The sequence below is a fragment of the Kryptolebias marmoratus genome, linkage group LG1, assembly GCF_001649575.2.
Source record: "Kryptolebias marmoratus isolate JLee-2015 linkage group LG1, ASM164957v2, whole genome shotgun sequence".
Classification (NCBI taxonomy): Eukaryota; Metazoa; Chordata; class Actinopteri; order Cyprinodontiformes; family Rivulidae; genus Kryptolebias; species Kryptolebias marmoratus.
In genome coordinates, this window is record NC_051430.1 from 18,916,955 (window position 1) to 18,938,399 (window position 21,445).

At 39.8% G+C, this 21,445-nt stretch overlaps 1 protein-coding gene across 1 annotated transcript in view; it reads right to left on the reverse strand.

Annotated features, from left to right (window-relative positions):
• ank1a (ankyrin 1, erythrocytic a) overlaps window positions 1–21,445 on the reverse strand; it is an 88,069-nt gene that overhangs the window by 27,230 nt on the left and 39,394 nt on the right. The window contains exons 3-24 of the mRNA XM_017413749.3: window positions 10,121–10,222; window positions 8,110–8,208; window positions 6,941–7,039; window positions 6,566–6,664; window positions 6,208–6,393; window positions 6,000–6,098; window positions 5,793–5,891; window positions 5,607–5,705; window positions 4,593–4,790; window positions 4,311–4,409; window positions 4,081–4,179; window positions 3,897–3,995; window positions 3,564–3,761; window positions 3,357–3,455; window positions 3,152–3,250; window positions 2,866–3,063; window positions 2,655–2,753; window positions 2,442–2,540; window positions 2,077–2,175; window positions 1,900–1,992; window positions 1,698–1,770; window positions 1,572–1,592 (exon numbers count right to left, since the gene is read on the reverse strand). Coding sequence (XP_017269238.1) covers window positions 1,572–1,592; window positions 1,698–1,770; window positions 1,900–1,992; window positions 2,077–2,175; window positions 2,442–2,540; window positions 2,655–2,753; window positions 2,866–3,063; window positions 3,152–3,250; window positions 3,357–3,455; window positions 3,564–3,761; window positions 3,897–3,995; window positions 4,081–4,179; window positions 4,311–4,409; window positions 4,593–4,790; window positions 5,607–5,705; window positions 5,793–5,891; window positions 6,000–6,098; window positions 6,208–6,393; window positions 6,566–6,664; window positions 6,941–7,039; window positions 8,110–8,208; window positions 10,121–10,222 — 2,455 coding nt within the window. The remainder of the gene's footprint in view (window positions 1–1,571; window positions 1,593–1,697; window positions 1,771–1,899; window positions 1,993–2,076; window positions 2,176–2,441; window positions 2,541–2,654; window positions 2,754–2,865; window positions 3,064–3,151; window positions 3,251–3,356; window positions 3,456–3,563; window positions 3,762–3,896; window positions 3,996–4,080; window positions 4,180–4,310; window positions 4,410–4,592; window positions 4,791–5,606; window positions 5,706–5,792; window positions 5,892–5,999; window positions 6,099–6,207; window positions 6,394–6,565; window positions 6,665–6,940; window positions 7,040–8,109; window positions 8,209–10,120; window positions 10,223–21,445) is intronic.

A 21,445-nucleotide genomic window follows, 5' to 3' on the forward strand; every position in this document is an offset into this window, starting at 1 on the left:
CTCTCAAACAAACGAACCCAATCACAATCAGAACAACATCATTCGAACAGAATGCACATGAACTGTAGCAGCTGTCACATACTCTCCTTTGAACATCCTGAATGTGAGCTGAGTTTTGCTTTGGTTACTTACCACCAAAAACAGGCGATAAAATGTGTCTAATCACCAGCAGCGAAAGAGAGGTCTTCCCTGCGGCGTCTATGAATTTCTGGTTTTATCTCAGCCGAAGCTTGTGTGAGGGGGTGGGAGGTGTGGGGGGGTCTCTATGAAGTCCAAAGCCAAACTGATGTTGTGTGTTTTTTTTTTACAGATTCACATGAGTCAGCTTGTGTCCTGTATATCCAATGGCTAAATATTATCATTTGCAATGGGGGCGAGTCACATTATCCGCTAATATCACTTTTCAGTTCCGGATATGTGTCTTTAAGATGGCGGCTGAGCTATTTTCTAAATTTAGAGCCACGCTGACAATCTGTTTGTTGAATTATCAGGGGACTAAAAATACCAAGACATAATATTTTCTCATTTTATTGTGTTAAAAACCTCACCCATCAAATATTAAAGTACCACACAGATTTATTTTGGCCACTTGAGACAAACAGAAACAGAAGTGCTATTCTTACTTTTAAAGTGATATGAGAGATATGAGCATTTATTTAGATGCTGCATTTTAGCTGTTCTGATAAGTTTTAGTAAATATTTCTTCTACTTTTATTTCTCAGCAAAAACGCCAATCAAAACCATTTTATTCACATCACTTTACATAAAATGTCCCCAATATTATATTGTACTAACGTAAAGATAAAGAGCATGGCTTTTAGTACTGCCAATCTGTTTATTAATATCTTTTGATAGCAAATAAAAAATAAAATCTATGCTGCCACAGTTTTGGTTGACTATTTTTCAATATAAAATGTGATTAAAGCTGTGAAAATGATCCACAAAGAACGTTTGGAAAACCAAAGCAAGTCACTAAAAGTCTTGAGGCACTTCAGTGGTCCTGCATTAAATTTTTTTTACAAATGATTCCTTTACTTGTCATTATTTGACCTACTGTAGATGCAACAACGTTGATTACTACTAATAAAAACCACCTTCTTTCAATTCTTGACTCAAAAACCTCCTGGTTCACGAACACAATTCACACGACAACAACACAACATGGTCAAAGTCATAAAATGGACACCACAATGGATGCAGAGTTACAGGTAGGCACACACACTGCAAAGCAGCTGTCTTCAAGACTAAACCAATCCACTGTGAAGGTAGAAATCTTTGCGTTGGCTGTGATTTCTACTAAAAACACAATAATTCATGTGAGAACATGGAGAGTATAAACAAAAAAACACCTGGAGAGTTAGAAAATGAGGATGTATTAGAGGTTACAAACATGAGTGCCATGGCTGCATGCCAACAAGAAACCAGAGCTACAATCACAGTGAGCACCACTACAGAGGGACTGAAAGAGGAAAAGGCAGGGAGACAAAGATGGCGTGAGCTTGAAATGAAGCAACACACTGTTTCACGAATGCCTAAGAATGCTGCAGAAAAGAACAAATGAACAGTCATACCTAATGTTAGCTGTGCAATTCCTAGAAAAGGGCAAAAAAAGTTGAAAAAAAAAGAACATCTTTATATTTCAAAAATCTTAACTCCATGCTTTCACATTAATCATTATTGCAGATACAAATCTTTACCTTCATCCTCAGACACATCTAGAATCTCATCCACAGTTTCTGGGAAACTCATACGATGTTTCTCTGTGGTTGTCTGCAGGGGACAGAAATAAATACAATCAGTAATGAAAGAAAAAAGTAAAAAATGATAAACAATGTTTTAATCTGTTGTTTGTTTTGATAACACAAGCACTGCATCCGCAGACGTTTCTACATTTCTCACCATAGAAATGGTCTCCTCAGTAACAAGTTTCAGGACGTCGATCACGGAGATGTAGCCCAATCTCTTAGCTATGGCCAATGCTGTAGTACCATGCTGTCAGACAGAGAGCGGCAGACTGATCAGATTTGAGAAGCTTTATGACTTAGAATGAGTAAGAAAAAGTGCACTCATGCTCACAGTAGTGGTCTCGTTGGGCTGGGCGCCGTGTTTCAGCAACAGTGTCACAATGTCTGTGTGTCCCTGCTGCGCTGCCTGGTGCAGAGGAGTGTAACCAAGCTGAGGAAGAGAGAAGGCTGAGTAAAACATCTGGGAACTTGGGGACAAACTGCTACCATTTACCTGCCTTTTGTTATTCGGACTAAACATCTGATATATTGGCTTTAATAAGAAAAAAAAAATCAACAACTGACCTCATCTGTGAAATAATTTCGAAAAGAATTATCACCTAAATCATCACCTAAAACTGTGCATTGTAGCTTTAAGTTTTCAGCAAAAGCCTAATTTTGTTGGAGTTTTCTCAGAAAGCAGCAGGAGGAACTCACTCTTGTTTTGCTGTTGACGTTGGCCTGATGCTGCAGGAGGAACTTCACCATCTTGATGTTGCCGTAATGACACGCTACATGGAGAGGTGTGTAACCCATCTGTGAAGGCAGGAAACAGTTCATAACTGTCATATAGATTTAAGTCTTAATGACATTCTGCAATTTTAAATTTACTCTGCGGATTTCTGTTGAGCAAATTTTAAAAAATCTTACCCGTGTGGCTGCATAGACTGAAGCTCCTTGCTTCACTAAGATATCAGCGATGCCTACATGTCCCTCTTGAGCCACCAGGTGCAAGGGTGTTAATCCACTCTGTTTGCAAGAGTGAAAAGACAGTCAATTAAGACACCAAACAAATCTACTCAGACTTCATTTTAATTTAAATCAAATTTAAAGGACTTCTTCTCTAATGATCTGCTCTTACCTTGTTGCCGAGGTTGACGTTAGCCTGTTTAGAGATGAGCAGGGAGACCATGTCGGGCCTTCCTTCCTGCGAGGCCAGGTGGAGCGGTGTGACTCCCTGCAGAGACTCAGCGTTGGCCGAAGCTCCGTACTGCAGCAAGCTGTTAGCCACCTCCACCTGGTTCTGCTTGGAGGCAATGTGCAGGGCAGTGTAGCCATTCTACAGAACCGAAAACAGTTGTTTTTAGAGAAATATATGCGTATTTTCACATAAAACATTTGGCTTGAAATATGATTTTTTTGTTTACCCTTGCAGCACTATGAGGCGACCCTCCTTTGCTAACAAGTAAGTTCACTACATCTAGGTTGTTGTGATGCACAGCAACATGCAGCGGAGTCAGACCATTCTGTAAAAAAAAGAAATCCAACGTTTTTGTTTCATTGCAAACCTTTCCTTTATTGATCTTCTTTACTGTTCCCCAAATTTAAGAAGTAAATCTCTGTTTTCCTCACCTTCCCAGCTGCATTGGGATTGGCTCCTCTCTCAAGCAACAGCTCAGCTACATCCACCTTGCCGTACTTGGAGGCCACATGTAACGGAGTAAAGCCTTTCTACAAAGTCACCAAGACATCAGTGGAAACAATATATTAGTAACTGTTCAGGCTGATAGTTTCCAAATGCCAAACGTTACACACAAAGTTTCAGCAGACAGATTTTACCTTGGTCATCTTGGTCTGCTGAGCCTGCATGTCCAGGAGGATGCGCACAGTTTGAACATGACCTTCCCGGGCAGCGATGTGCAGAGGTGTGTGTCCAGCTGTGGTGGTGGAGTTCGGGTTGGCTTTGTGGTCCAGCAGAAGCTTCACCAGCTCCTTGTGACCCATCCGAGCAGCACAATGCAGAGGGGTTTGGTCGTCCTGTCCGGGGGGAACACAAAGCACCATGAAACATAATCTAAATACCTTCAGTGTTATTATGTAACATATATATTATGTCCATTAACTGTGTTTCTATGAGTTTGTGTTTTTTTGATAAAAAAAGGAAAAATCTACCTTGGCCTTGGCATCCACTGGTGCTGCATTCTGCAATAAAAACTCTGCAACCTCGAAGTGTCCTGCTCGAGATGCCATATGGAGTGGAGTCTCTACTTTCTGCTCACACAGACAAACCACACAGTCAGACTCTGTTCTGTGTTATTTATTTAAGATGGTTATAAATGCACTGTGAGGTTCTCACCACATTAGAGGCGCTGGGAGAAGCTCCCTTCTGCAGGAGGATCTTCACAATATTAAGATGACCCATAAAAGATGCCACATGCAGGGGGGTAAGGCCAGACTGTTCAAGATAAAAGCAGAATACAAGAAGCTGTGAATTAACTTGGAAATCCTTTTGACAAATTAAACACTTTAGAATACATTATTTTTAATGTGTATATTTTAAAAAAAGACTTTTATTTCCTTTCTTACTTCAGTCACAGCCTCTAATGATGCAGACTGTTTGAGCAGGAGGTCCATTACACGCATGTGGTTCTTTTTACAAGCAATATGCAAGGGAGTAAAGCCGTTCTGTAAACACAAATCCATCACTGTCAATATAACGGTAAAAAGCAAGATGGTCTTGTAAAACAGATAAAATTAGCATCTAATGTAAGCATTTGTTTGTCACTAATAAGAATTGATCTACATTCTAATAACTGTCTGACAACTACAATCCTGATCATGAAATTAAGACTTTAGTGTATCTCTAACCAGAGCTCTTGAGTTGGGTTTGGCCCCTTTGTCCAGAAGTACTTTGGCCATGCGGTGATGCCCGCAGTGTGCTGCCACATGCAGAGGGGTGAGGTGGTCCAGTGTGATATCATCAATCTCTGCGTTGTACTGCAGGAGCTGCTTGACGCAGTCCACGTGGTCCCCCTGCGCTGCCATGTGGATCGGAGACAGGCCGTTCTGCAAAATAAGAAAAGATGAAGGCTCCTTTGTCATGCGGAAACAATCAGCAAAAAAGGACACGATATGACTTTAATTTAGCGAACAGATTGAGCTTACTCGTTTGTGCTCAAATAAGATATTTTACAAATCACTTTCAAAGGCATGGTTCTTGTCAGAAAAGCTGTCATTTACATTTCTGGTTGCCTCTAGTAAAAATATGGCAATTAGATTAGGAATTTTTGTCAATTAAAAGAACTCAACACTCAAAAAAGTCATCCTAACTCAAGTTTCAAAGTATCACTTTGCGTCGAACAATTGCTCACTTTTTTCCATTTTCTAAATCAAACATTCATGTTTTTACATATCATATCCTGCAGCTAATCAGCTATGTCAGCATTTAAGCCACACTGCTGAGAAATTTTGTAGACCAGTGAAACTATGAGTCACTGAAAACATGCATGTAATAATGAATAGCTGCATGAACAAAGTGTTAAATTTTGTCATGGTTTTGGAATCGTTGTTTAGTTTTGCAGTTTTGACTTTGTTCCTCTTTGGTTTTGGATTTCATTGTGATCTGGATTGATTTTGGTTGCTTGGTTATGTTCTTTATTTTTCTCCATCATTTCCATTAGATATTCAAAACAGTTCCAGGTTTAGTTTTTGCTTATGTCATGTCAAGTCTTCTTACTCTGTCCTTGAGTTCATTAAAACTTCAAGTTTTGATCCTGAATCTGCTTTTGGCTCTGTTGCATTTGGGTCCAACAATGCACATATTTAAAACTCTAAAAAACTTTAGGAGAAGTGAAGAACTATTTTTTATCCCTTGGTGTTTACCTTGGTCTTTGCCTGAATGGGAGCCCCATGGTCCAACAGGATTTCTATAATTCTGACGTGTCCGTTTCTGGCTGCACAATGCAAAGGCGTCAACTCATCCTGAAAAGAGAGGATCGTTTGTCTTTCAGCTAATGATGCGTTACACTGCAAAGAGAGACAGAAGGATATGACAGCTGCCATCTGCACCTTTGTCTTGGCATCAATCTGTGCTCCTCGATCTAGCAGGAGTCGGACCATGATAACATTCCCCCGCCTGGAAGCGATGTGCAGAGGGGTGATGCCATTCTGCAAAGAGACATAGATGAGCTCATATTATACACAAAGACAAGTTAAAACAAGGACAAGAGACTAACCTTTTGTCTTTACAAGGGTAGTTATGTGGTTATTTCCTACCTTTGGAGTGAAGTTGACATTTGCTCCTCGATTGAGCAGCAGTTGAGCTACGTTCAAGTTTTCATAGTGTGCAGCAATATGGAGGGGAGTGAATCCAGTCTGCAAATTACAAGTCAGTATTGATACTTCTGCATTTCAGAAACACAGAGACAAATCATAAAAACACATCAAACACAGTTATGTCTTCACAAAAACATCAGCAACGCACCTTGCTGAGGACATCTGGATTAGGGTCATTCTGCAAAAGCACCGCCGCTGTGCGTGTATCATCGTTTCGTGCTGCAATGTGCAGGGCAGGGAGGCGGACCTTTCCCTTGGTGCCATAGTTAATGAGCAGGGCCACAACGTTCTCATGTCCCTGCTGAAGAGCCACAGCGAGAGGAGTAAATCCATCCTGCAGCAAACAAGAAGAGTGACTGAGTCAGAGAGAGAAAAGGAGAGAGCAAAGAGATGGGTTCACGAAAACAAAACAGAATGGAAACAAAAGCGAGTGTGACTCAGCAGGGATGGGTTTGAGGAATTTGGGATGTTACTGTTTAAAACCTTCTCTCTCAGTTTCTTGGTACCTCAGTTGGAATGCTCTGATTGGCTCCGTTCTCCAGAAGAAACTTCACAACCTCTAGATGGTTTTCTTGTGCAGCCATGTAGAGTGGAGTGAAACCCTTCTGTCTCAGAAAGACACACAACAGACAGGCGCACATGTACACACACATACACACACACACAACAAAGCAACAGAAAGACAGTCACAAATGTTCACACAAGGATGTACACAGAGAGGAAACAAACACACAGAAATACCGAACAAACAGACACATTTTAACAGATGGAATTGCAGTAGTTACTACAATGGATCGACAGTAAAATCCCTGTAGTGTGCTGAAGAGCAGCCTCAGTTTATCCTGGGACCACTGCTGCGTGAGGAAAGCTCGAGGTCTCACCTGAGACTGAGCGTTGACATTGGCCCCATAGTTTACCAGCTCTGTGACCACCTGCTCCTGCCCTGCCAGGGCTGCAATGTGCAGGGCTGTGTTCCCTTTCTGTTTAAACAGGAACAAAAAATAAAATAAAATAGGAACATTAGGACTAACTGAAAAAAATTCCATATGTATTTTGAAAAGTTTATGTTTATGGTTATTTTGAGTAACAAAATGCGCTATTTTACATGTGAAAGATAGATAGGTATTTGTTTATTAAAAGAACATTTAGATTTAGATCCTAAATTGTTTAAAGATGAAAATGCAAATCTGAAAGATAAGGTTTTATTATTCACTGCACATTTCAGTTAGTAAAAATGATGAACCTCTTGTGAAAGATGTTACATCCTAAGTGCCTTCATTCCTGTCTGCAGGAGCTTTTCCCCATTTCCTTTAGATTTACCCACTTTCACTTTTTCATTCTTTCTAATTGATTCTAAATTATCTTCTTGCCGTTCCTCTCCGATTCAGTCAATCCTGCTCTTGTTTTAAACTCATTTACAAATCTGTCATTCTCATTTTTTATCAAACTCTTCAACTCTCCACTTCCACCCATCCTGGCTATCTGGACTGTATCAGCTATCCCTCTAAAACCTCTTATCCACCTCCACATCTAGACTCCAGGGATTTTGTCCCATTTGCCATCTTAATTTACAACGCAACGCCACATTGAAGCCTTGCTAAAGTTGGACCAAAAATATTTTATCAATTAACCTCATACAAGTAAGCAAACACCGTTTTTTTTTAAATGATCCATTTTTGTAAAAAAAAAACAAAAACAAAGTTCACACAAAACAGTCTTTAGTAGTGGTTTAATAATTAAGTAAAGAATTAGAACGTATCAGAGTTTTGTGCCATTTGTTCAATTTAACAGCTGATCCTGCTTAATTAAAACAAATTTGTGGTCATCATTTCTTAACAAGAGGGAAGAGTTGGGTTTTAATAGCAAGCTTGTTTTATCTGAGCATATTTGAAATATTATATTATTTATTGCAAGATGATGCCAGTCAATCACGAGTGGGCACACTTTTACAAAAACAAGATTAACTTTTTACAACAGATCAACTTTTCATAAGCTTCTGATTATATTTTTTAGGAGTTAAGAATGGAGCACTGTTGTTTGTGTACTTTACCTTTGTGGTGGTCTCCAGTGTGATTCCATTGTGAAGGAGCTCCAGCACCATTTTGACGTGGCCCTCTTTGGAGGCCAGATGAAGCCCATTGAGCCCATTCTGAGTGAGAAAGAAGAGCAGACCTCATACTGAAGAGTCCCACACACACTCCATTTGAGATAACTAAATAAGGTTTGAAATAACTAAACACACACACGGTCTCATGAGGGTCATGCCAACTGAAACGTGTGGTTTGCAATCAAAGTAACCAAAGCACACAGAGAAGGCAAATACATCAAGTGGACAAAAAGCATGCAGAACTTCCAGATTTAAAGTAGTCATTAGCAAAAAAAAAAAAAATCAAGACGAGGATTTTTTTTTTCATACTTTTGATAATGATTAGAGGAGGAGGAGGACGGGGATGGCAGGCCGGTGGTCTCATGGCTGGGAAGAATACGAGCCGTGTGGGATAGGTCTAACCTCACACAGCCTTTCTTCAGCCGCACAGGACATGTGAGGTTGGACCTTTCTCACACCACTGATATTATTCCTCTGAGTGGGGAGACCACAGCACACCATCACTGCACTGGAGACACAGGAAAGAGAGGACGGGAAAAGAAGCAATAGTGAAGGTAAAAATAAGTAAAATAAAAATGAGAAGGTTTTGGGGAAGATGTTAGACGGAGTGGAAAGAAATAGAGAGGGAGAACAGGACTGAGGCAGAGGGATGCAGCTGCCCCAGCCTCCACCTGGACAAACACCATCATACTGGCACAACAACACTCCCAACATAGAGGTTAAAGTGACAATCTGCAGCTTTATAATAATATATTTCTGCACAAAAGTGCTACCTTTTCAGATTGAAATAAATGTAGCAATCACACAGTTACAGTCCACCTCTGGGGTTATAATATTACATAACCTGCGTAATATGAAGGGAATCTAAAACATAAACTGATTTATTTTTTTATAAAATAAAGTTGTAGAAAATTTAAAACTGTTCCTGCATAACTGCAAAGTACAGCAGGTGCAAAAGACTGACCTTATTGATATAAGAGCTGCAGATGATCACTTTAACTCGAACACAGATTACATGATGAATTTACAAATATTCACTAAAATAAAGCTGTAGCATTGATGAAAATCTTGCAAATCAAAAAACATTCTGCCACTGGACAGTTTTTTTTCCTCTTCTGAGAACAGCATGAGTGATCAAGGGATATTAGATTGATGAGTCAGATGAGTCTCTCATGCACACATGCAAGATTTTGGCCAAGTTCCAGGTGCCTGAGGGCACCGGTGTTAGCCCAGTAACGTTGCTTCTTCCTGGACTCTCTAGAAACAACTGTCAGAGCAAAGGAGGCAGGATGGAGGAGACGAGGCAGCAGAAATAACTGGCACCACTTAGCACCTCCTCTGGAGACACAGTGAAGTCTACCTGTCACCCCCCCAAACCCGGATTATAAGTGTGACTGATCATGCAGATGAGGAGCGAACAGGCAGACAGCAGCACAAGGCTCGACCCATGCACACTGGACACTCAGAACACACAGAAATATAATCACAGTTAATGGTGGTGCACAAAACCTGAGCAAAACAACATGCAAAAAGGTCTGATTGTCTATTTTATAACTGCTCTCTGTAACTTTTAGTTTAAACTCATAAATACTGGATTTAATTTCCATCGTATATCTGATCATATCAGGACCACCCCATAAACACAACGACTTATTTTTACTATTTGTAAATACAGTTATTTAGATTGTATAGACTTTTCCACAAACATATTGCTGTTTTTTAAGAGAAATAAAGTATATCAATGATCTGAAGTTTAATTTAATCTTACAGTAGATGAAGAACAGGTTAAAATTCAAAAACTGGTCAAGTATTTTTGTTTCTATTTCTGTGCAGCACATTACAAAGTCACCTAATGTAAATAGGAAGCTAGGAATAGCCTGTACAATCTAAATGAAACGCACAGCTGATGACTTGAAGTCAGATAATTTAATCTAAGGAATGTGCTCTGGCTCACCTGATTAGCTGTGTTAATATCAATGCCATTTTTGATATGCTCCAAGGCCTTGTCCAGGTTGCCAGATCGGGCAGCTCGGAGAAAACTGTTGCCAGCATCTGCCTGGAGAAGAAACGGAAAAGTGGGGAATTGGGGGGGAGGAAGTGAAGGATTTAAGAGAAAGTAAGAGACACATAAAGGAAGAAGAGGAGAAGTGGAGAGGGAGTGTTTGGTTAGTATCTTCATGAAAACAGGCGGTACACAGAGCGAGATGGCACTTGTCCACCAGTTTTCCTCTCATTTCACTCCTCCCATGAGATTCTGCGGCGCAGTTTTGAAAATCTGCTTCTGCAGCTTGAAATTGGTGTGACTGAGGCTGTGGCAGCCATTTAGCAGCTTCAGAAAATCATGAAGACTGTTTCTCTGTCTGCTACTCAGGTGATGAGGTACGACAAACACAGGGTCTGTTTAATGTATGGAGTGTCCAGCACCTCCTTGACGTCTGGACCTCCTGTGTGTCTAAATAAAGGATAAAATAAGAATGTTTGAGGCTTCGGTGGGTCCTGGCTGGCACATGGCACGTTTAGTGTTTTTGTCTGTGTTTTGTCTGCATCTGAGGGCTTGAAGCCTCTCCCAGGCAGGCAGGAGTGCTGCTGAAACAGGATCACTCATGCGGCACTGAGGGACAGCGGGCAAGGGAGAGGAGAGTAGGGGAGAAAAGAGAGAGAGGGGAAGCAGGATTGGGAGCGAAAAAGAGGAAATCCACAGGCAAGAACTCAACTGCAGCAAAATCTGCACTTTTTCTTTTCATTTACATAATCTCCTTCCCCACTCCGATCCCTCTCAGTCTCACTGAATATCTCAACATGCTGGCCAGGAAAAAAAAAACAAAAAAATAGACCCATGACTGCAAGTTTGCACACAAATATAGTCCTCCAGTGTACAAACCTCCCACATTATGTTCGAAAAGAAAAGCCCCAAATGCTGCAGAGCACCCAGAAGACAGAGCTTTATGTTTTGTTGACTATTGTTGTGACAGGGTTGTTGCTTCTTTCTGACAGAGAGGGAGAGGGCCTTTTAGTAAACAGAGAAAAGATCCGCATGCCCGAAGGAGAGGCATAGCAACAAATGACACAACACACCCTCAGCATGACACCAGAGGAACAGAGGCTGTGCAAAGAAACGGGTCACTGAGGAAAAAGACAACTCTGCTGGCAAGAAAAGTGAAACTTTAGGAAGTTGCTTCCAGCTGACTGTGGCAGCAAAACAACGTCTGACAAATCTGTCTAAGTTCACACAAAGTCTAAACCTATTTCAAACCGTATGCAACAACCTCTCTGTAAAGTTTTGTGCGCTTCTGAGACACACTTAGGATTTTTGTTTTCAAAGTATGTTTATTTAGCTCACAAATAAATAAGAAGTACACCACATAACAGTACACAGCCTGAGCAAAAATAAATAAATAACCATGTTACTGTAGTATGTCAAATATGGTAAACAGAGAACAAATTATATAAAATATAATGTCTAAAGTCTCTAAACTGAAGTTTTGTTTCTGCTCTGTGTATAGTTGGGTTCCTGTACTCACTGTTGCCCCTCTGTTTTGGTAAAGCACAACTGTCCTTTTCATTCAGACTTTCTCATTCACTTTCACATGGATGACTTTGAAGGAGACAATAACCTCCCTTTGGACCGCTGCCTCACAACAAACTGACCCCAGCAGAAATGCACACACACACATTGTCAAACACACACACGATTTTTACCAAAGTAATACTCACCATATTGGGATTTTTATTTATAAACTGCTTTTGCATGCAGCTTTTGTATAAAAATAACTTTGTGAATCTTTTTTCAATCTTTCATTCTGCTGAATTTTTAAGCAATACCTTCTTGGATGAGACATTTGCAGAGTCTGACACACACAAAAACCTTCTTCTCAACAGACACAGCTGATGCGAGGACCAACAATCTGACAAAATATGTTGGTTCTCACTAAAGTGGTAACATGTAACACCGTGTTGACCCTGGTTTAAGCCCTTCCAGGGTTGTCCTCTGCATGAGTACTGCATTTTAATGTGTGTCTGCATGTTCATGTGATTATCAGCTTACGTCAAGAAGTGAGTGTGTGGTGTGTTGAGATAAGGATGCAGGAGAACCACACCCGTTCCCATGATATGGCATAAACACGTACATACATACAGCAGACAAACTGAGCTGTTTATAGACGTCATGAGGCAACTCCTCTGCTACATTTTGCTGGATATGTTTTGGATGAATTACCCCCTCCACCTCCCACCCACTTTACCCCCTCATTATTTCCACAATGCGTGGACAAGCCTCAGGCTGTTGGGCTGAGCAGAACCGAGCAGCCACATTAATCACACTGTTCGGAGCAAAAGAAGCAGACAATGGGCTTTTGCAGAACCTTTTTGGTTAACATTGGCAGTATCAAAACACACTGTCGTGCAACGTGCATGCAACTGACCCCGGGGGAAGACAGACCACAGCTTCTCATAATGAAGCCCCAAATTATCGAGCAAAAAGAATCCCATATCATCATCTATCACAGAAAATCCTTTCTCCCCCCCCCCCCCCCNAAAAAAAAAAAAACCTCCCTGTTTATCATTGTTCGCCTTTCCTTCTCTTCCTCCTGCTTTTTACATGTGTCTCCACTGCTTTTTGTCCCTCAGCTGGTGCTGCAGGAGACAAGATGACACCCCCACCCCCACCACCACCACCACCACCGTTGGACTGCAGTGTTCAAAAATATACCCATATGTGTGTGAATGTATGTTCAAGGTGAGATCAAAAATCCCAATCCTCTGCAACAGATGAATAAACCTGAAGAATCTGGATTTTTATGGCAATGATGATTTTGTTTCACAATCAAATGTGTGTTTTTAGTGACAGTGTGAGGGGGAGAAATAAGATGATTGCAAAGGTTCAGAATGTAGAAAGCAGAAATAAAACTAGGTGATCTTAAAATGTACTTAGAAACTATTTCACCAGCATGAGTACTTACAACCTCGTCATAAAATCTCTGTCCTCTTTCTGGTTTTGTAAACAAAACAATAAAATGGAAACGACTGTGATGGGTTGACTGTTTAAGCTGTTACATAGTTTACAACTCTCATTTAACCATTTTAAAGGGTTAAACTTGTTGGTTCAACTAAAACCCGATCGGGTCTCATCCCTAAATGTTAAGAAGTCCCACAATGTTCTGCCATGTGCAACCTGAGCACAACTCCTGGAGCTCTTCCAAAACAAAATTAGGATAAATCTCTCTGCTAAACAGCTATTTAAATAACTTTACAGTTTTAAACGCAGAGACAACTCTCCATTGCAAACACAAAGACATAAATTTGCAGAGCCAGCACCAGGTGCAAACCATAAATAATTTAAGTGCACATCCAGCAAAAAGGTGAAAATAGGGTGCATGTTCAACATGTCGCAAGTACTGCATTACTTGCTCTAATTTCCTGAACTTTAAACAACATAAACTGTGTCCATTTAAACCTCACTGATCTGTTTGATCCTATTGGGGGGAGAAAATCAAAGAAACACTAAATATCGAAGATGGTAATCTCTGCAGTTTGCTTTTAACATCTTTTTCATCACGTTTTTCTGCTGAGTTTTCCTTCTCTCTCTTTGTCGCTGCTTTCTATCTTTCATCCCTGCAGCTTCTTGAGGAGGCTGAGCTGTCAGCAGCCTAGAGATGTACGAAGTGTAAAAATCTGTCAGAAAGAGACTGGTGGGATTGCACGTTTACAGGAAGTGAGGCACTAAGCTGAAGCTGTTACAATCTTTGACCCAACACCACCTGTCTGTCTGACTGTTTGTGTGTTTGCCTCCACTCTATAGATGTGTTAAAGTGGACTGCCCCACTTTTACTATTTACTTTCTCACACTCTCGGGGACCCCCACTCTGCAGCCCACTGTTTGTTCCTGGGCTCTTTATAACCAGCCCTGCTGCAGCCTCTGCGCTTGTAGATGAGATTGTCATGGGTATTATCATCATGGCTATTGTGATCTTATTGTGAATTACAAAGAGGGTGAAAGCCATAGGGTGAAGATGGGGTCTGTGATCCATAAGAATCGGATGAATTTATGGTAAACATTCTGCACGGTTACACAACAGTAACTTTTTTGTTATTTTCAGGAGAGAAAGCACAACAGTGCAGGCATTGCTCTGATTTTATATGGGACTCATAAAATATATCAGGTCTAACACTGTAAAACCAAAATATTTTAACATATGCAATATTTGAGCTGTGATATGAATGATGCTTCATTGTGCCCCTGGGAAAACAGGTGCACCCCAGCAAGTGCAGTGTTGGGGAGGGGGCAATATTTCTTTAGCAGTCTTTTTAAGTATTTAAATACATACAGCACTGATGTCTTTATGGCCATTTTCTCAGAACCTGTGTTACATCTAAATGTAAAAATAGTTCTAAGTTGCAATCAATTACCTAGTAATTTAATCTTTCTATTCTTTACATTTTAATGAAGAAAATAAAGTCTTTTTTATAAAACACATGACCTAAGAATATCCAAAAACAGTTTGCAGGGCTGCAACTTTAACAATCTGCTTACATGTTAATGACAGAGCGAAAATAAGTTTTTATGCTTTTTCTTGTACAAAATGATCTATGAAGCAACTGTGCGTCTTTTTGTAATGTGATCTTTCTTTTTTAAACATTTTTATATTGTAAAGTAATAAAATTGCCACAAATATTTTGAACATGAAATATGGACAAAGACTATAGATGAAAGAAAAATCATCCATATTAAGTCTAAAGAACAAACCTGGGATTAAAATGTGGCTTTTACCTGAGATCTTTAATAAACTTGATCCATCCTTCCCGTCACTTGGTAATTTTGTGTGACTTAAATCTTAAAGCAAACATCATTTTTTTGTCTTGCAAAAATATAATAGATAATATTGGTCCAGTGTGTTCATGAAACTGGTAGTTGACAAAGGTACTTTGTTTGTACTGGCTTTTTTATTTTTTATTATTCTTAACAAGGTTTTTCCACACTTCCCATGTTAAAATTCTCACGTTTTCAAATTTCACAGCTACTTTTTTGGGACATTTTTGAAGTCTAATATACAAACATTTGCCAAAACTGTAAAATTCAGACTCAGGAGCAAAATAATAACGAGACAACACATCTGAATCTATAAATTATTTTAAACAGTTGTTCTTGGTTTTGGTGAGTTTATGGTCAAACATTTGCTTAAAGTCTTTCTCAGAACAGCTTAAAGTTAATTTTGTAAAACTATGTTCCCATTTAAAGTAAAGTACAAAAGACTGTGTGCTTTTGGGCTAACATGTGACAAATGGTCTCTCTTTTAAAAGTAAGCAAACTGTTAGTAAATCTACCATCATGTGAATCTTTTGTACATAAAAATAAAAAAGTACTCTGTTTGTTAGAACAAGTTATCTTCAGAAATTCAGTATTTTTTTTATAAAATAGGAAATAAAATTTATTTCTCTTTCCCATGCATATTTGGACCTGTAAAATGATAAAAGCAAACTTTCCCCCAAGACTCCGCAGGAACCTTGTTTAAAACGTGGATCCATCATTGACTGAAAAACTGCAAAGGTATCTTTTTGCTCTCTCTAAATATAATCTAGTATCAAACCCCCAAAACAGCCAAAAAATAAAATATTATGATGATTTGCTAAATCCTGTATTCTTACCAGCACCATGCCAACATTTCTATTTTCTCTATTGGTTTTCAGTTTACAAATGTGAAGAGAATCATATAGACGAGATAAGATAAGGACAAATTTCAGCATAAAAATAATTTGAGACGACTGAACTCACAGCTTTGTCAAAGTGACTGTAGTTTATCCTCAAACAAAAGAGATATTTCTATGAGTTGTATCATGAGCAGTACAGTAAACAAACACCACTATTATTGTAGAAAAAACCCTTTATAGACAAGAATTGTACTAGCACCTTATGAACATTTTCTGTGCAGCATTCATCCGTGCGGGCTCAGTAAATTAAGTAGTCTGTTGTCTTCAGTAGAGCCAGAGAGAAAACATTTTATTCACTGACCCTCTAATCAGTTTACTGACCCTTAGTTTACTTACCACAGCTAATCCTGGTGGACGTCATACAATCTGAACGTCAAACAGAGAAACAAATGAAGTCAAAAACAAGATTAAGGCGCAAAACCTGCAACGATAAACACCCATAAGCACTTGCACTAATCTTGGATGCACATGCATCACAAGATACTCCCAAGCAACTGAGTTCACTCTGAAGTTTTTAAACACTTCATCACCCCTTCGGAGCTTTACAGAATTTGGTCTGTATGCCATAAATGATGAGTCAGTTTAACGATTGACAGAAGTCATGTTCAGATCCAAACTCAAGGCTGGAAATGAGAGCGAGTGGTAAAATCTCCAGAACAGCTAATGTGAGCAAGTGGCAAACAGAATTGCAAACAGTGAGCAAACGAGCAGAAGCATGAACTGAATACAATCATCTGAAATCCAGTAGGTTACGTAAATACATCAATATTTATGTGTTACAGGCAAAGTAAATATGAAAGAAATTGATTTGAGAAGAAGGTATCGACCTGTCGTTGATGGAAATAAATAAAGACAGGAAATGTAAGGTTTTCACAAGAGTCAAACGTTCCAAATATAAAAATCGGTCTAGGAAAAGTTTCAGAAAGGAGGAAAAATAAAAAGACAGCAAGTGGCAGGACAAGAGGTCCAGTCAGAGTAGAACAGGAGGAAGGTGAGACGGAGATGGCAGCGTGTTGGTACTCACTCCAAAAGTGACGGTCTTGACTGGCATGCCTGTTGGCCCTCCACTGTCTCTTTCTTAAGTTTTCTGTTTCGCTCAAACTCACAGCTGTCTTTTCTGTTGCCCCCTGCAAGTGTTCTGGTTCAGGGCACGCAGACCCCCATCCACCATAAACACAGACTCGCTCACACACACGCAGGGCCAGACACACACACTTGAGTAAGCATGGTGGGTGGAGAGACCGGAGAGGGTGGGGGCTCAGAGGACGGGGGCCTGAGGGTTTTATCTCTAGAGGAATGCTGCCTATATCTAAAGGCACACATTTCACGCACAGCTACAAACAACCGGGGACCCCACCGACTCCCCATGGGTTTCCTGACAGCATCCTGGCCCCTTGTTTGCTACGTTCCCCCCAATCTTTCTTCACCTAATTTATCAAATTTTGCCTCAGTTACTTCCTTCTCCTTTTTCTCATCTCCATGTAGTTTTTTTTTGTGTTCTTGTTTCATCTTCCATCAGTGTTCTGCTGTGCACCTTCTCTACTATCTAAACCTTTCACATTTCCCTTCCACCTTTATCCCTCCATTCGCCTGTCCGTTCCTCCCAGCATGTCACGCCCTTCTCTGCGTCTCCTGTATGTTTTCTGACAGCCAAACAATCCATTTTTTGGGGTTTCTTTTATTCAGCGGACCAGGCAGTACCAGAATGGTAAAGTGTTAGTGTGGCGAATGGGGGTGGTTTTACGGAGCGGCTCTGCGTCAGTCTCTGAGGTGACTTACAGTGACAAAGCGCCTAGCGGTGGTGTTGGTGTGTGTGTGTCTGCTGGGGGTGGGGGTTTCTGCCACCACCCAGTGACAATAGGGCCAGACACATGGGGTATGAGGAGGAGGGGGGGTGTACAACCTCTCAAAAGGCCCTGCCTCTTTTAATAAAGCGTCCTTCATTCCTCACTTGAAAAGACCCTCTTTTCTCTACCTCTCCCCTCCTCTCTCCCTCTCCTGGCTAAACGCTGGGAAAAGCACATCGCTGCCAAAACCATGCAGAGAGATAAATGCTACAGAGAGAGGGGAAGAAGGGGGAACAGCTAAAAAAAAGTCTATACACTACTCAGTAGCAGTGGACCGTGACCTGGGCAAAAACATCACGTGGGGTGTCTGTCCTGTCCACAAAATTGAGTTTAGACAGTGGCAAGAGCTTCGCTGTGAGGCAGGACACTATGGACACTAATGTCCGTGGAGAGATGACAAATTATCCTGTGGTCCTTAAAGAAAAGAGAATACAACTCTGACATAAACATTCTTTTAGCACTCCTGAAGAGAGTAACTCTTCAAGGAGTGGAAAAATGACCAACAAATTCTGATTGATAAGACCTTCTCAAGGTGTGGAAGAATTAAGAGAATCCTCCTGAGGTTTACTCTGGAGGTCTTAATGAGGGTCAAAGAAATACTCTAGTCATAAATTTAACTTCTTATTTTCATACTGTCTTGGAGTTACTGTACTTGCATGTTGAAGATGTTTGTCTTAACTGCAGATTATGTTCTCTACCAATAAAAGGTGATAATCTTTGATACTCTGGCTCCTCCAGTTTTTACAATCATGGGAAAAAGTAAGTATGTACTTTAAACACCATCTTTCATTTCTGGGGTCACAAGAATTTTGATCAACTCTTTTCCCAATATCGCTTCAGTTCATTGAGGTTTGTGAGGATTTGTTTCTGCACAGCTCTCTTATTGTCCGATCACCCCATTTAAAACTGGTTGAGGACTGGACTTTGACTGGACAGTTGCATCACACTGATTGTTTTCTTTTCCAGCCATCCTGTCGTAATCAAGTGCATCTGATCAACAGCACCTGGCTGATGCTTTCACTCTAATATCCTATGGAAGCAGCAACGGTGGATTTAGTTTTTCTGACCCAGCTTTTTTATTTTGGTTTTATTTTGTATACTACATAATGACACAGTGAAATCTGTTGTGTTTTTGTACACTTGAGGTTAGATTTAAATAATTTTAGGACATGGTAAAGACCACATCTTTCTTTCTCCCATGACTGCACACTATGTATGTTTAGACTCTATACTAAAGTGCAATTTTATTGTCATGTTTATTCTGTGAAAAACAGAGGAATTAGTGTAGTTTCAGGTCAGTATTGAGTGTAAGTCACACTTTTGTTTTGTAACAGGGTCAAATTAGGTTTGAAGCAGTCGTGCCCTCTGCACCCTGTGTCAAGCGCCTCTTGTTAGCAAGATTAAAGCCTCCAGCTGTCCACACGTGCTGCTTGTGGGGCTTTATTGTCCATGACCTGATGCCTCAGAGAACAGATCTGAAAAAGTGGGGGAGAAATCCGCATAAACACTGATAGTGTGTTAGCTGTCTTTTTTCAACCTGTCACACCGTTTTAGCCTGGTCCCTAAACTCAGTGTCTTATGTCTAAAGTTTTATCCTGTTTGACTTACTCACATGGTTAAGGTCTTTAAGATCAACTCTTAACACTATTTTCTACTTGCGAATTTTGGACTAAAATTAGTAAATCTTTTTTTTTCAGTAAGCACAAAATTCTGCTCTGCTGACAGCATGATGCTCTGCAGCGTCTGCCTGCAGAAGCTTCAAAAGGTGTACGTGCCGGGTCGGGCTGATTACCGCAGCGCTGCCGCAAACCTCACATTTACACACAAAACACACACATTCAGCGCCTTATCCCGTACTTCTGCTCCTCCTCACAAGCAGCATTAAGCTTGCTCGGCCTCTGAACTGCCAGAGGAGCAGTTTAGCTCAGCAATAACAGGGATGGGTATTAAAAGTGTCTTCACTCTGCAAAGTGATTACATGTAATATGTAAGAGCGCACGTGACTCATTCACATTTAAACAGAATATCGCAGCTGCCTCAAAAGATGCGCATGCGACTCAAACTGAAAAACCCAGAGTGACCTGTGAAAGACAAAAACAGGACGTTAGAAAGACCTGAATGAAGGTGGAGGGCAGAAAAGACAGAAAATAAGAAAAGACAGCAGCAATAAGTCAGAGCAGAGCCAGGCTCCCATTAATCTTCATCAGTAGAGAGTGTGAAAGGGAAGAATTCGGTCTGAAAATGGATACAGCAAGAACAACATGTGGCAAGAATTTGTCTTCACACTTCTTCATGTCTCCTGTTTTTGTAAATGAAGAGTATTTGATAATTCTCCAAAAACATAGGCTTTATATTTTAACATAAAGAACATCAGTAACTTTTATCAGCATCAGATTGAACCATTGCAGCCAGAAGATACTGATCATTTTCTTTAATAGACACAGAGCTGAAGTGGCTCAAGGCTTCAGATTCTTTTCAGATGCACTGAACTGTCTTAAAAAGATTAAATACAAACTGCTGATACTGTTAACGTCACTTAATTAAAGTGGGACATAATGAACTTCAACTGTGCTCCAACAATCTGAAGTGTCTTATTTCTTTGAGGGAAAAAAGCCACACAAACAAACAAAAAAAAACATAAATTGTTGGGCTTATTTTTTTATCCATTCCTTTAACAGTTAAGTTCAGATCTTTTGAACAGGGGTTCTGTGGAAAGGTTATAAACAACGGATATCTTACTTGTTGTAGAAAGCCCTTTCAATGACCTCAGATGGGAGAAATATGCTAATGAGCTAATGAGCAAGTTTGAGCGAGGCCAAGACTAAAGTGGATTGTTGCCATCTTAAAACAAGTTCATTCTAAAGACTTAAGAGCAGTTCCTGTGAAAACTATTATATAAACTTTTCATTGCTGTCAATTTCACATTAGGTGGTTTTTTACATGGCATTATAAGGTTATTTGCAGGGGCAAATAGCGGCGGCGACAGCTAGTCGTAGCACTTCAGTCAAGAATATCATATTTCTGCCAGAATAACTGTGTACTGCAGAACTAACAACAGCGTAAAGGTTCATAAAGTAGTGTTCATAATATTGTAAAAATTAGTTGTTTTAATTTAAGATGACAGCACTCTACTTTGGTCTTGGCCACTCCCAGTCTAGATGTTAACTTGTCAAACCAGTCAAAATAAACTCTGTTTCTCTAAAGAGACGTCATTTAAGCAGGTATCTACAACAGGTAGGATATTATTTGTTCAAAACCTTTCTAAACAACCCTACTTTAAAAGATCTGAACTATCACTTTAGGGGTTTTGCAAGAGATGTGGCTTGAATATACTAATTTATCCTCAGTTTTAGTTAAAGTTGAGCTGCTAACCAGATCTTCATCAAGGCTGAACATCATAGGAACTCATTAAAATATATAAAAGAGCTAAATTAATGTAAGACATTATATTAAAAAGAAAAGTGTAACATTCACTGCAAACAGTAAAAAAAAACCAGGAAACTTTGCTAAAAAAAAATCAACAAACAAATGAAAACATGAAAAATATGTTTTGCAAGCTTTGCAAAATCAAATGAACTGAACAGTAATTAAAGTAGGTAAATTTCTTGTTAATATAGCTGTTCAGGGTTTAGTCTACCTGTAATTTAAAAAAAACATTAGCAGACAACAAAATGAACACAATAATTTGAGAAATAAAAATAAATGAAACTTTATAAAAAATAAATGAC